This window comes from Hypomesus nipponensis, chromosome 8 (assembly GCF_054491055.1).
Source record: "Hypomesus nipponensis isolate SF chromosome 8, ASM5449105v1, whole genome shotgun sequence".
Classification (NCBI taxonomy): domain Eukaryota; kingdom Metazoa; phylum Chordata; class Actinopteri; order Osmeriformes; family Osmeridae; genus Hypomesus; species Hypomesus nipponensis.
In genome coordinates, this window is record NC_140368.1 from 120,365 (window position 1) to 134,220 (window position 13,856).

General features: G+C 48.6%; 2 protein-coding genes across 3 annotated transcripts; both read left to right on the forward strand.

Moving 5' to 3' along the window:
- Positions 1–1,376: 1,376 nt before the first annotated feature.
- Positions 1,377–4,976, forward strand: fbxo45 (F-box protein 45). The gene is made up of 3 exons (XM_084703902.1): positions 1,377–1,882; positions 2,774–3,130; positions 3,581–4,976. Exons 1-3 carry the CDS (start codon positions 1,565–1,567, stop codon positions 3,764–3,766), a joined length of 861 nt encoding a protein of 286 aa, XP_084560028.1. The 5' UTR covers positions 1,377–1,564; the 3' UTR covers positions 3,767–4,976.
- A 1,513-nt stretch (positions 4,977–6,489) lies between these two features.
- Positions 6,490–11,544, forward strand: nrros (negative regulator of reactive oxygen species). Of its 2 annotated transcripts, XM_084703900.1 has the most exons (3): positions 6,490–6,982; positions 8,379–8,487; positions 9,478–11,544. In XM_084703900.1, exons 2-3 carry the CDS (start codon positions 8,392–8,394, stop codon positions 11,413–11,415), a joined length of 2,034 nt encoding a protein of 677 aa, XP_084560026.1. In that variant the 5' UTR covers positions 6,490–6,982; positions 8,379–8,391; the 3' UTR covers positions 11,416–11,544. The 2 variants fall into 2 exon arrangements, with proteins under 2 accessions (XP_084560026.1, XP_084560027.1); XM_084703901.1 differs by lacking the exon at positions 6,490–6,982 and having other exon boundaries at positions 8,314–8,487.
- Positions 11,545–13,856: the final 2,312 nt, after the last annotated feature.

Sequence of the window (13,856 nt, forward strand, 5' to 3'; positions counted from 1 at the left end):
GGCGGGGGGGTAAGATGGATGGTTATTTCAATGCACCAAGGCCGTAGCCATGGAGTCAACATTTAGGGGGGGGGGGGGGGGTTGTAGCTGGTAGTGGTCACGCTTGGCAGGTCAGATGTGACGTGTTCTAGCCCAGCGAGTGGCGAACATCGGCCGTATACCTCTGACGGATGTTCGACTTCATGCAGCGCTGGCGTCGTCTGCAGCAGCCTGCAGCCCGGCTGACTTGAAGCAGCCAATGGCATTCTCAGATTCAAGGCAGCCGGCACTGCATGAAGTCGAACACACCTATTGGCTGCGAGCGCCTGGAAGGGCCCGGAAGCGTCACGATCGGCTACGACTGGCTAAAGGCTGTTCTCCGCGCCGGTCACCAAGCCTTTCAGCTCCTCTGAGCTTTCATTTTTTCACATGTAACGCTGACATGGTACATAAACATGGCATAGGCTTTATTTAGGAAACGTGTTATTCCAATAGCATCCCAGCATTGGCCGTTCCATGTGGTTATCCTGATAAAAACGAATGAAAATAAACGGATTGAGCCAGCATGCCCGTAGTTGTTTTGTTTGAGAGAAGCGAGTTGTTACTCGTTGCACACAACACACACGCGTGCAGACATAGCCTACCGAGAGAGAACCTCCAAGTCGATTTTAAAAATCAGCGGAGAAATTCAAGGAGATGGATGACGACAATGAGAAATGCGCGTCTGGTGTGAACAGCCTTACAAAGCCGATCGTGACGCTTCAGGTCCTTCCAGACGCTTCGTAGCCAGTGAGTGCGTTTAAATCGCTGTCGAACTAACCAATGAGTAATCGGTAACTGCCGTCACTTCCGGGTGGTTAACTACCTCCAGTGATGAGGTAGGCCTATTGAAAAAGTGCCGAAAATAAATATTTTGAAAACAATACTTATTGTAACACATGATCAACCAACTTATAACTGAATGTATTCATCATATCGACATTATCAAACACAATTGAGCAAATCTTGCAGAACATCCTTTAGGCAATTTAGCTGAAAATACCCATCAACCTTGACGTTCAGTATTTAACATTTAACCTAAATTTCAGTGTTTTTCCTAAGTGCAGCCTATTTGATCTTGCAGCGTTTTTCATGCCGATCTACAATCACCATTACCCTTTTTTAACTGACTGGAGATCTGATTTATACAACTGTCAGACTGATTGTACTGTTTAACCACAATATAGCCTACCTACATGCAAAACGTTATTCATTTTTTTACTGTCGGTGCTTTTTATTTATTTATTTTTTTACAATACACAATATCTGCGAGCCCACTTAATAATGTAAGCAAATCACAAATGTCATTCGTTTTAAGATTTAGTGGACTCCTTTGTCGTGCACGCATTTCCGGGACGTTCACGCTCGAGTTCGATCGCTTCCCCGTTTACTAACCTGATAAGGCCCACCGCATTTAAAGCTATACTACATTATCGCTGTGATTTAGCCGCACTGATTACGAAATGTGGATTTTTAAGCATTGCAGAAAGCAATAACTGCTGCCACAAATACATTCCGGGGGTCAGTGTCTACTACGAGTTTGAAAATGTCAGGAGCGGCCACCGGAGGGGCGTCCTCTTGCATCAGCGCAGCCGCCGCCAGCAGCAGTTCAGCGGGGTCCAGTTATGGCGCCTTGGGCGGAGGCTGCGGAGTGGCGGGCAGACTACCCAGCCGTGTTCTCGAGCATGTGTTCTCTTATCTGGACCTGTATGATTTAATGCGATGCTCGTTAGTGTGCTGGCACTGGAACAACTGTCTGGCGGACGAGAACAGCGAGGTGTGGCGGTGTCTCGCCGCACGCTCACTCAGCGACGAGGCTCTACGCTCCGACATTCTCTGCAATATTCCTACGTACAAGGGGAAGGTAGGTTCATGTTTGTTATTTGAACTGCTTTAAGATGCAGTAGTCTTCAGTATACATTTACTGTATATGTATGCTGTCAACGCAACGGGCGAATGCATGCTACATTGTGAAACTAGTAACATAGGAGTTTTCCATGCATTTGTTTATTGAAACGCCTCATGGTGACATATGAACACTTTAATAGCTTTGTGAAGATTTGTTGCAGAAATTCAGATTTGAGAACATGAGCATTCAAATGAACATGTCCTTCTGATATTCAGTAGCAGCCATAGCAACCCTTAGCCTGACGTTGTCATACTCATAATTCTAGTCAGAATATGAGTCTGATAACTCTCCGTTGGGTTGTGTCTATTGGGCGTGTTTCAACCGAAAAACAAATGCCTCTTTGCTCAATTGGATATACCTACAACCAATCAGAGCAACGCAGTGTGTTAACTTTCACCGAATCCCTTAGGAAAGACGGCAAAAACATATTTTCCATCGACAAATGCCTTGATTGCGTTTCTCTGTTCCTCTTTCAAAATGAATGCGCTGTCGATGTCTTCTAAAACAGACTCAATGGCAGAATCATAACATCCCAGCTCTCCAGCGGCAGCCATGTTTGTTGAAAACGAATTCAACCAAAGGGCTCTTTGGTGAGGTGGTTGATTATGTTACTGTTAATCATCTGTCCATCATCGTATAAATCCCGCCCTGACAATTTCCCCCCAGACCCAACATCCCGACCAAATATTTTTGTGGGCGGGGATAAGTTGGGCTGGCAGCCAGGCTAGCTAACCCTAGCTCTGATCATGTGACCTATCTGTACCACGTTGGTGTCATGTGACCTGTGTCATGTGATCTGTTTACACTATGTTGAGGGGTCATGTGACCTCTGCTCTCACCCGCCAGCTCAAGGCGTCCCAGCACGCTCTGAGTTCCCACGACTGTTCGCGGAACGTGTACGTGAAGAAGAACGGCTTCACGCTCCACCGCAACCCCATTGCCCAGAGCACGGATGGCGCGCGCGCCAAGATCGGCTTCTCTGAGGGCCGGCACGCCTGGGAGGTGTGGTGGGAGGGGCCCCTGGGCACCGTGGCAGTGATCGGCATTGCCACCAAGCGTGCCGCCATGCAGTGCCAGGGCTACGTGGCTCTGCTGGGCAGTGATGACCAGAGCTGGGGCTGGAACCTGGTGGACAATAGCCTGCTGCACAACGGAGAGGTCAATGGAAACTTCCCCCAGTGCAACAATGCCCCCAAATACCAGGTACTCAGCGACACCATGTCTACAACTCATTCTGTTCACCTAGCAGACGCTTTTATGCCACATACAAATACTACATTTGTATAGAGAGTACAGCACAAGAATAAGGGTGAATAAGTGCTTAGTCCTAAGAGACAACAGTCTGTATTTATGCTCAGTCTGATATATAATGTAGCTGTATGATGTGCGTTACTCTCCAGTTAAGTTGTTAGCACGTTAACTCTCCAGTGAGGCTGTTTTACCACGTTAACTCACCAGTGAGGCTGTGTTACCACGTTAACTCACCAGTGAGGCTGTTTTACCACGTTAACTCACCAGTGAGGCTGTTTTACCACGTTAACTCACCAGTGAGGCTGTTTTACCACGTTAACTCACCAGTGAGGCTGTTTTACCACGTTAACTCTCCAGTGAGGCAGTGTTAGCACGTTAACTCTCCGCTGTGTCGCTCCTCAGATCGGGGAGCGGATCCGCGTGATCCTGGACATGGACGACAAGACGCTGGCCTTTGAGAGAGGCTTTGAGTTTCTGGGCGTGGCCTTCCGAGGGCTGCCTAAAGCCTGCCTGTTCCCCGCCGTCTCTGCCGTCTACGGCAACACCGAGGTCACCATGGTATACCTGGGCAAACCCCTGGACGGCTAGTGCACCTGGGTCAGGTGTCAGGGAGAATCACTCTGCAGACGGATGAAGAGGTGTTGACATTCCACACCACAAGGGAACAGAACCCAGTAGACCAAAGGGTTGGGGGGTGTTCTGTCAGAAGTGTTTCTGTCTCCCAGTGATTGTACACACATCAGCTGCAGGACCTTTTTATTTATGTGATGGAAGGACTTTATTAACATTTTATTTTGAACATTTATGAAGTAACACTATTGAATTTTGAGGTTTTGTGTCCGTTAAAAGAGCCAAACCAAAAACAACGTTAGAATGACGACACAGATGCTGCATGTTTGTCATCATGTTGTGATCACATGATGGGACGTTCATTTAAAAGGACATCCTGAATCTCATTTGATGGTTGCTTTGAGGCAAAGCAAACGGTTCCATCTCACCATCTACAAAACCCCTGGCAGATGCCCTGCTCCCATACAGAAGGAGAAGATATACAGGTTTCCTGTCACTATGGACTTTAGAGGTTCAGATCTGGATCCATGTTTATGAAGATGGACTCATGGACTTGAGATCACTGTTGAAGTCAGAGAGCATATTTTCGTTTTGAGTGTAAACACGTTTAAATCATGACAGTAGATGAAAGAATTGCACGTCCTAATAATACCTATTGTACAACGTGGCAGTATCTGTGTATTGATCTCCAAACAAATGTAACTGACATTAAGGCGTATGTGATGACCTCTTACCAAACTAGAATGGAGGCCTGTTCCTCCAGGAAGCTATGAGGAGTGCCAGAACCGCCAGCCAGCAGCACTGGTCAATCTTGCTGCATGGTTAGGGTTATGGTTAGGGTTAGCTTCTATGGACGGTTCACAGGGAGGTGAGTGTGTGAGCTGTCTGGAACTGCATCCCTGCTACTGTGGTGTTGTATATCATGCTATTTATTGAGAGCTTTTATCAGTGCGACTGTGGATGCAGCCATGAAGCCTGAGCTTCCTCATAACTTTAGCTCTATTAAAGTCTAGATGGTGCCAGTCAATGAAGCTGGGATGTTGCTTAGCTTATTTATTCGACAAAGCTATTGCTGCACATGTCCTATGATGATGCAGCCTTCAGAAACGAGGCTGTAGGAACTTTAGAGATGCCAAACTGTTATTCAGTGTATTGCTAAATGTTGCTCTTCTTGGTGAAACACGATATGCTAAATTTAAAAAAAAACTATTTTTTGACCACTGAGAAATTCCATCTACTCATTTGTTATCAAAGATCCAGAATTCATGTCTATAATTAACCCCATCCCAGTGCCCCATCTGGTGGTTGGAAGCTGCCACTGCGTCCATGAGAGCCTCCCTGTGAAAAACTCCTTAGAAACACACTGAACCTGCTCCTCTCTACTGCTCTTCTGAACCCTGCTCTTCTGAACCCTGCTCTCTACGAACCCTGCTCTCTACGAACCCTGCTCTCTACAAACCCTGCTCTCTACGAATCCTGCTCGCAACAACATTTGTTCTGGTCTACCAACCTCAAATGGGACTTAGCCTTCAATTAACTGGTCATTTACCAACACAGCATACATGGATACAGTACCATACCATATAGTAACCATACCATAGGATACAGTGTACAGTTGATTACACGATCAGCCATGAACCAAGACCAGCCCAGCCCAGCCATGACTAGCAGGAAAGCAGGTCTGGCTGATTGGCAGCCATATGACCACACTTCAGCTACAGTGAAATTAGTGGGTTGAGAATGTGTAAAAGAGAATGTGGGTTTTGGTTGTAACAGTGAAACTAGCTGCATGAGGGAGGGGTAGAGAGAGGGAAGGAGAGAGAGGGGGGAGAAAAGGAGAGAGGAGATAGAGGGGGGGAGGGGGAGTGAGAGAGAGAAGGAGAGAGAAGGGGAGAGAAAGAGGAGAGAGAGGGGGAGAGTAAAAGGGAGAAAGAGAGAGAGGGAGAAGGAGAGAGAGAAAGGGAGAAGAAGAGGGAGAGAGAAAGGGAGAAGAAGAGGGAGAGGGAAAAGGAGGGGGAGTGAAAGGGGGAGAGAGGGAGAAGGAGAGAGGGGGAGGGGGAGTGAGGGAGAAGGAGGGAGGGGGAGGGGGAGAGAGGGGGAGCGAGGGGTGGGGGAGCGAGGGAGGGAGAAGGAGAGAGGGGGAGGGGGAGCGAGGGAGAAGGAGAGAGGGGGAGGGGGAGAGAGGGAGAAGGAGAGAGGGGGAGGGGGAGGGGGAGCGAGGGAGAAGGAGAGAGGGGGAGCGAGGGAGAAGGAGAGAGGGGGTGGGGGAGAAGGAGAGAGGGGGAGAGAAGGGGTGGGGGAGAAGGAGAGAGGGGGAGAGAGGGGGTGGGGGAGAAGGAGAGAGGGGGAGAGAGGGAGAAGGAGAGAGGGAGAAGGAGAGAGGGGGAGGGGGAGCGAGGGAGAAGGAGAGAGGGAGAAGGAGAGATAGAAAGGGGGAGGGGGAGGGGGAGAGAGGAGGAGGGGGAGAGGGAGAAGGGGAGAGAGGAGGAGGGGGAGAGGGAGAAGGAGAGAGGGGGAGAAGGAGAGGGGGAGAGAGGGGGAAGGAGGGAGGAGGAGCGAGGGAGAAGGAGAGAGGGGGAGAGAGGGAGAAGGAGGGAGGAGGAGCGAGGGAGAAGGAGAGAGGGGGAGAGAGGGAGAAGGAGAGAGGGGGAAGGAGGGAGGGGGAGCGAGGGAGGGAGGCAGGAAGGGTGTTAGCTCTGAGTGGTTTCCTCTTCATTGTATCTCATGATCAAAACCTGCAACAGAGCCCTGGTGAGAAGGGTGTGATAATAGTACGGTTTTGTGGTTGATGAGTGAAAATGCCTTTGCTGCACCATACAGTAAAGTAAGAAGTAGATTCTTACAACAGGGTCCGCTGCCTCGTTTGAGTAAAAGCTAAAACAAGTTTCCAATAAATGCCTTTCTTGACGGGCTACGTATTAAGTCATTAATATTTTGGCAGGAAGAACACCCCTTTTGGTGTGTCAATTGACAAACTAATACCACATAATTTACCAGCTAGTTTCAAAAACTATTTTGGCCCTATGCTTGTGGACGCTTTGTGATCTCAGTTGTCCATGTGACTTGGTTTCCGTTGCTTGCCTGCCTGCTTCCGCAAATAGTGAAGTCTCAGTTCAGAACATTTGCTTCCACGTATGAACAAGCACACCAGCGCTGTCAGCTACAACTGACAGCCAGAGACATGGTCAGGACCCCACCGGTGGTGACGACTGACACCCACACCTAACCGCCAGGGTAAGGATGAGACGAGTCCTGCACAGGACAGAACCTCCTGGGATTCTACTTGCCAGGCTGTTGGTGGATCTACCATAGACATATGCTAATAATATAATGGTAATATTATGACAAAATGTATTGTATTTCATTATAGAAATGATGCTGGTTAGGATGATGCTGGTTAGGATAATAGGGTTAGGATGATAGGGTTAGGACAACTCATACTCTCGGAGCTTCAGCAGCTTGTATTCATGTATCGTTTGTTTGACTGTGTGAAGACTACAAGGTGTTCATATATATATATATATATATATATATATATAGTAAACATTTGAACAATTCCCAAGGGTTTTTATCTGTACTAACTCTATATTCTAGACAACAAACATCTTAAAATGTTTACTCTGGCCAAACCTAAATTAATTGTTAATTTATTACATTATTTATGATCACGGATGTTATGAAAAATTGTTACTTAACGTTTTGGTGTAATATTACTTCTGGACTGAGTACTCAACATGCATGATCGAACTAGAAGTGAAACAGTAAAAACTAACATCATGGTTAAGTCAGTGAATTATTTTAATACATAAAATAAGTTTAAGGTTAATAGTAGTATTGGTGCAGAACTACTAATTTCACATAGAAAGTGTCTGTGTGTTCAGAAGGATCATCAGTGGACCTGGTTTTTGAAATGTTTATATCTGGAATCTCTAAGAGTCCTCTCCTCCTCTCCACTGTTCCTCCTCTCCTCCCCCTCTCTGTCTCCTCCCCCTCTCTGTCTCCTCCCCCTCTCTGTCTCCTCCCCCTCTCTGTCTCCTCCCCCTCTCTGTCTCCTCCCCCTCTCTGTCTCCTCCTCCTCTCCTCCCCCTCTCTGTCTCCTCCCCCTCTCTATCTCCTCCTCCCCCTCTCTGTCTCCTCCCCCTCTCTGTCTCCTCCCCCTCTCTGTCTCCTCCCCCTCTCTGTCTCCTCCTCCTCTCCTCCCCCTCTCTGTCTCCTCCCCCTCTCTGTCTCCTCCTCCTCTCCTCCCCCTCTCTGTCTCCTCCCCCTCTCTGTCTCCTCCCCCTCCCTGTCTCCTCCTCCTCTCCTCCCCCTCTCTGTCTCCTCCCCCTCTCTGTCTCCTCCTCCTCTCCTCCCCCTCTCTGTCTCCTCCCCCTCTCTGTCTCCTCCCCCTCTCTGTCTCCTCCCCCTCTCTGTCTCCTCCTCCTCTCCTCCCCCTCTCTGTCTCCTCCCCCTCTCTGTCTCCTCCTCCTCTCCTCCCCCTCTCTGTCTCCTCCCCCTCTCTGTCTCCTCCCCCTCTCTGTCTCCTCCCCCTCTCTGTCTCCTCCCCCTCTCTGTCTCCTCCCCCTCTCCGTGTCCTCCTATGTCTCCTCTCCCCTCTCTTCCTCTCATCACGTTCTCCTCTCGTTCCCAGTGACGATGTGAAGATGGTTGTCTTCCTCCCTTCCCTCCTCCTCCTCTTCCTCTTCTCAGGCCAGCTGGTGCAGACCAGCTCCCATCCTCACCCTGACTCCTGCAGACTGGTGAGATCTTTACTCTCAAAAGCCATGCTCAGTGTGTAGACTCAATAAGATATTGTGTGAAGACTGACCCTACAACAAGATAAACATATTGTGACCTTACCAGGAAAAAGTTATCTGGAACCCAAAACAGAGAAGGAACTACAGTTTTGAAGAATGTAAATTTGAGTCTCGTTAAAACACGCTACAGATTCATCATATTACATTTGACCTTAAACAAATGCTCTGCAGTTTGTGGGTTATGAATTCCAGAGCTTTTCTAGCCTACTTATGAGCTTATCCTCACTCTGCACAAAATATTACAAATTTAACTTGACTTTGTTTGAACTGCAGCATACTCTGTGGTTTGATGGGGAAAGATAGAGAGCACGCTACCACAACATCTATCTAAAGGCCCCGACACACCATAACGTTATAGTCAACGTTCTATGACGTTAGAGGAAACGCTGGTCATCGTCCATGGTCGCTGGTATAGCGCCAGAAGAGTGTTGTGTGGACGCTGGTGACGCTGGTAATCGGCGGTGTTGGCGGAGAATGCTGGTCCAAAAAAAAAGTTCTGAACATTTACAAAAGTTCTCATGGACACCAATGTTCTTCAGCGTTTAATTTTAAACGCTGGATAACGCTGAAGAACGTTTGTGGAACGTTTGACTAGTTAGTCAGTCGTTAAGCGGGCATTAGTTGGTTGTTATTCATCCAGCTTTTTATACCGTTTGACCATAAAACCCACACACCAGCAAAACGATACTCTGTCGTTATTCACACGTTAGTCAGGGGTGTCTTACTTGGTTGCTGTTACACACTCCTCATGTGTCAGTCCCACGCTAGTCATGCGTTAGTCACACGTTAATCACACACCAGATGTGTGGTGTGATGGGGCCTTAAGATTCCACACTTACTTACAAGGAAGTAGTAGGTGATAGCAGCCACCACCTCTTAGACCTCTCTAAGGCTAACTGAACTAGATCATCACTCTTCTTGTACTCTCTTCAGGTTCAGACGGCAGCTCTCTGTAACCATGGCCAGCTGTCCTCTGTGCCCCTTGGCCTGCCTGGCTTCATAGAGGAGCTTCATCTAAACCACAATCACATCCGGATGCTGCAGAACGGCCCCATCTACCCCGCCCTCCACACCCTCAGCTGCCCTGACAACCAGTTAGAAACAGTGGGCTCCAAATTCTTCTCCCACACACCTCTCATTGAACACCTCAACTTTGCCGTCAACAACCTTCACGTCGGGTACCAGGAAACCAGCCGCGCGCTGACGTCACTCTCGCAGCTCCGAGTTCTAGATCTCTCCGATAACGGGCTGACGGAGGACATGGCCTCAGTACTCCTCCAGAACCTGACCTGGGTGGAGCACCTGAACCTGTCCAGGAACCTGCTGCTGCGGCTGGACGAGCGGTCCTTCAGGGACATGCACCTGCTCCGGGAACTGGACTTACAGAGGAACTCTCTGTTTGAGATTGACGGGGCCTTCGTCCACTTGCACAGGCTCCAAAGACTCAACCTGGCCTTTAACTATCTGCCTTGCCTGCTCAACTTCCAGATGGTGCAGCTGCTGGTCCTAAACGTCAGCCACAACTCCCTAGAGTGGTTCATCTCCAACCAGGACCTGGAGGAGACATTCCAGCTGGAGACCTTAGATTTGTCGGACAACAGGCTGCTGTTCTTCCCCTTCCTGCCCGCCCGCAGCCACCTGCGGAACCTCCACCTCTCCAGAAACAGGCTGAGCTTCTATGAGCACCTCGACAGTAATGCCACCTCCAACTGGACCACCAGCATTCACTTCTACAACCTGGGGGGCAACCTGAGCAGTGTGATGGCACGGCTCTGGTCAGATGACCTGCACGGGGACATCTCCTCCCTGGAGCTGCTGGACCTCAGCTGGAACCAGGTCTCCTACCTTCCCCAGGGCTTTGTGGGCAGCATGCCCATTCTGACCCGGCTGAAGATGGGGACCAACTGCTTGGAGGTGCTGGACCTCTCCAGGGAACAGCCTCCAGGGAGTTTATACGAGCTAGACCTGAGTAACAACGGACTGACGGATCTTCGCGTCAGCGGGAGTTCTGTGGGAGAGCTGGGTAACCTGACATACCTGAACCTGAGTCAAAACAGCCTGCAGAGACTCCCCTCCTGGTGGTTCTCCTCTTTGCCCAGCCTAGTGTCTGTGGACCTAAGCAGCAACCCTTTGGGGGTCTGCCCGTCTGGGCACCAGGACGACTCCTCCTGTATGGTCTGGAGGAACATTCTCTCCCTGAAGCAGCTGCTACTGGCAGGTTGCCACCTGGGGACACTCCCAGATTCAGCCTTCACAGGTACTCCCCTCACACACCTGGAACTTTCCAACAATCCTGACCTCATCATCCAGCCCACAGCCCTACAGGGCTTGAGTAGAACTTTACAGCATCTGGGTTTAGGGAACACAGGCCTGCGAGACTTTGACTTCTCCCCTTTCCACCATCTCAAGTCATTAAACATTTCAGGAAACACTCTCACACGGCTTCCAGACTCGTTGCTGAGTCTTCAGTTGACATATCTGGATCTCAGGAACAACAGACTGAGCTCTCTGACCGCCGGCCAGGCTAGCTTCTTAGCCTCCAGCCTCCAGACTGTTCTGCTCAACGGGAACCCGTTCAACTGCTGTCGGTTGGACTGGTACTGGACGTTGGAGAGGACGGAAGCTCTCAGGATGGTTGATAGCTGGGACCTCACATGCCAGGACTTTGATGAGCGGACTCACAGGGTGCAGCTGCTCAGCTCTCCTCCGTGTGAGTCTGAGGGGAAGGAGTCTGTTTTCTGGTACGTGCTGCTCTACCTGTCCGTCTGTCTCTCACTTGTCGGCATCTCAGCCCTCTGCCTGCTCACCTTCAGACCCGGAACACTGCCCAGAGCCATCAAGAAGAAATGTTGGAGGCCCACACCTTACTAAGATAACGAGTCTTTGTCAAATGCTGTGTGTCAGCCACATTACAGTGATGCATGGCATTATAGTGTACCCATGTATGAATTATTTCCTTGATTGATAACATTGGAGAAAAAATAAATAAACATAAAGGTTGTCTTAAATATATTCATATGAAACCTTGGTAGATCCAGTCTCCCTATGCTTCATAGAGATGCAAATCATCTGAAGCCTCAATAAGGGTGGAGGTAAAAGAAAGGGCTGGAGGAGGGAGGAAGAGGGGAGGAGGAGGGAGAAGGGAAGGAGAGGTGGAGGAGGAAGTGAGGAGGAGGAGGAGGGAGGAAGAGGGGTGTTCCACGTATGTATTCATGTTTCTCACCTCATTTCATTTAGTCTTTAGCAGACGATCTTATCCATTGTGACTTACCGTATGTACAGGGACATTTCCCCGAGGGAAGTAAGGTGAAGTGCTTTGCCCAAGGACACAACGTCATTTTGCACGGCCAGGAATCGAACTGGCAACCTTCTAATTAATAGCCCGATTCCCTAACCACTCAGCCATCTGAAGTCATGTGCATTCAGGTTTCTCAGGTTGCATACATATGTGTGTGGTGTGTGTGTGTTGGTGTATATGTATGTGGGAGTGTGTGTGGTGTGTGTGTTGGTGTACCTGCATGTGGGAGTGTGTGTGGGCGTGTGGGTGAGCATATGCAGAAGTAGTATGTTGCAAACTTGCTAAAAACAGCAGAGGAAACCTGAAATTTCCTGTTTTGCTGCAACTGCCCAGTGTTGTATCTTGGGGGGGGTGGGGGGTGATTATGTGTGCATGAAGAGGCCTCTGTATTTGTGTGTGTGTGTATATGAGTGTGTGTGTGTGTGTATCAGGAGGCCTGTATGTGTGTGTGTGTGTGAGTGAGTGTGTGTGAAGCAGCTAGGCATGTTCAGAGCAGCATAACCAGACCGTAACCAGAATACCGCTGTGGTGGTGCTTTGGGTCACAGTGGTTGGAACAGAGACACAGTGAGGCAAGAACAGGAAAGGCCTCATAGAAGCCTGACACTCAAGTTACAGTGGCACCCAGATGGAGATCATCTCCTTCAGCAAGCAAGGTACAGAAACCAGGAAGGGTTTGGTTGCTTCTTCTTAGAAATGGCTTCTCCTCAGCAACAGTCCACTGCATGAAAATGATATTATATGGAATGTGTCAGTGGGCCTTTACGGTATTATACCATGAAAAACGGCACAAGTACACACATCCTTTACTCTAGTAGAAGTACAGATAATGTTTAAAAAGACTGGTAAAGGTTGAAATGCTGACTACGCTTTGTAGTATGGGCTCTGACATATACTTAAGTAAAAAGTAGCCATTACTACTACCTGTTTTAGTGTCACGCTGGTAACTGGATCTCACATCATACTAATGCATTACTACAAAAACTATGGACTATAGACATGCAGCGCGTTCACCATGAATTATTTTTGACGCATACAATATCGAACATCCCCCTCATATGTGGCCATGGGTGATCAGGAATGTCTCTAGTCTCAGTCATGTCGACGTCACTAATTACCTCTGTCTCATCCGTAACATTAGCCATTATTCTTGTTGCCTTCTGCCTTGCTCCATGGTAGTTTTGTAGACTAGCTTACGTTTGTTGTGCGTGATAACCAGGAAATGAAAAACGGCGCAGCTAATACAGATAACTAAAGTAACAAGTCTGGCTTGAAAATGTAAGTGTAAAGTACAGATATTTGTGTACAAAATGTAAGGAGTGAAAGTAAAAGTTTTCAGAAAAATTGTGAAGTAAAGTACTGATACCAGAAAAATAGAGTATTTGTATTTCGTTCCCTAACCCTAACCCTTGACTTCCTTCCCATCTCTGTGTACTATGGAACCAAACATTTAATGTGGTTTAGTGTCCATCCTGCAAATACTCTCAGTACCGACTAAACTCCACACACTGTGCTGTTTCCACAATGATACCGTACCCCCAAAAGGTGGACCCAACAGGGGCCCAGCATGTGGAGGAATACGGGGGGGCCACGGGGGGATCACAGGGGGCCCGAATGTTGGGGAACAGGAAGCCCAGCATGCAAAGGGGAGTAATATGGGAGTAACAGGAAGTTGACAGCCTGCTCACCGAGAACCACTTCCTCTTACCCCTTCTACTTCCTCTACACATTTAAAGTTGCACAATAGCCACAATTAGATATGCTTCATTGCACAGAAAACCCTTTGGAGGGGCTGTGGTCTAAACACCCTGAATAAATAACCCTGACAGACAGCGAGGTTACATTCTGGAAGACCAACAGAATCATACTTACAGAGTGAAACTGGACAAGAACTGTGTTGACAGACAGCAAGGTTACATTCTGGAAGACCAACAGAATTATACTGATTAGATTAGAGGGCTAACCCAACAAGGACTGTGTTGACAGATGATCCGAGTGCAGTGTGAGAGGAACGA

What these genes read in the sequence shown, in the direction of transcription:
- nrros (XM_084703900.1), top strand. Translation starts at nt 8,392, where the DNA reads ATGGTTGTCTTCCTCCCTTCCCTCCTCCTCCTCTTCCTCTTCTCAGGC. An exon ending in ACCCTGACTCCTGCAGACTG is followed by an intron (nt 8,488 to 9,477) that starts GTGAGATCTTTA and finishes TACTCTCTTCAG; the next exon opens with GTTCAGACGGCAGCTCTCTG.
- fbxo45 (XM_084703902.1), top strand. Translation starts at nt 1,565, where the DNA reads ATGTCAGGAGCGGCCACCGGAGGGGCGTCCTCTTGCATCAGCGCAGCC. An exon ending in TTCCTACGTACAAGGGGAAG is followed by an intron (nt 1,883 to 2,773) that starts GTAGGTTCATGT and finishes CTCACCCGCCAG; the next exon opens with CTCAAGGCGTCCCAGCACGC. An exon ending in ACAATGCCCCCAAATACCAG is followed by an intron (nt 3,131 to 3,580) that starts GTACTCAGCGAC and finishes GTCGCTCCTCAG; the next exon opens with ATCGGGGAGCGGATCCGCGT.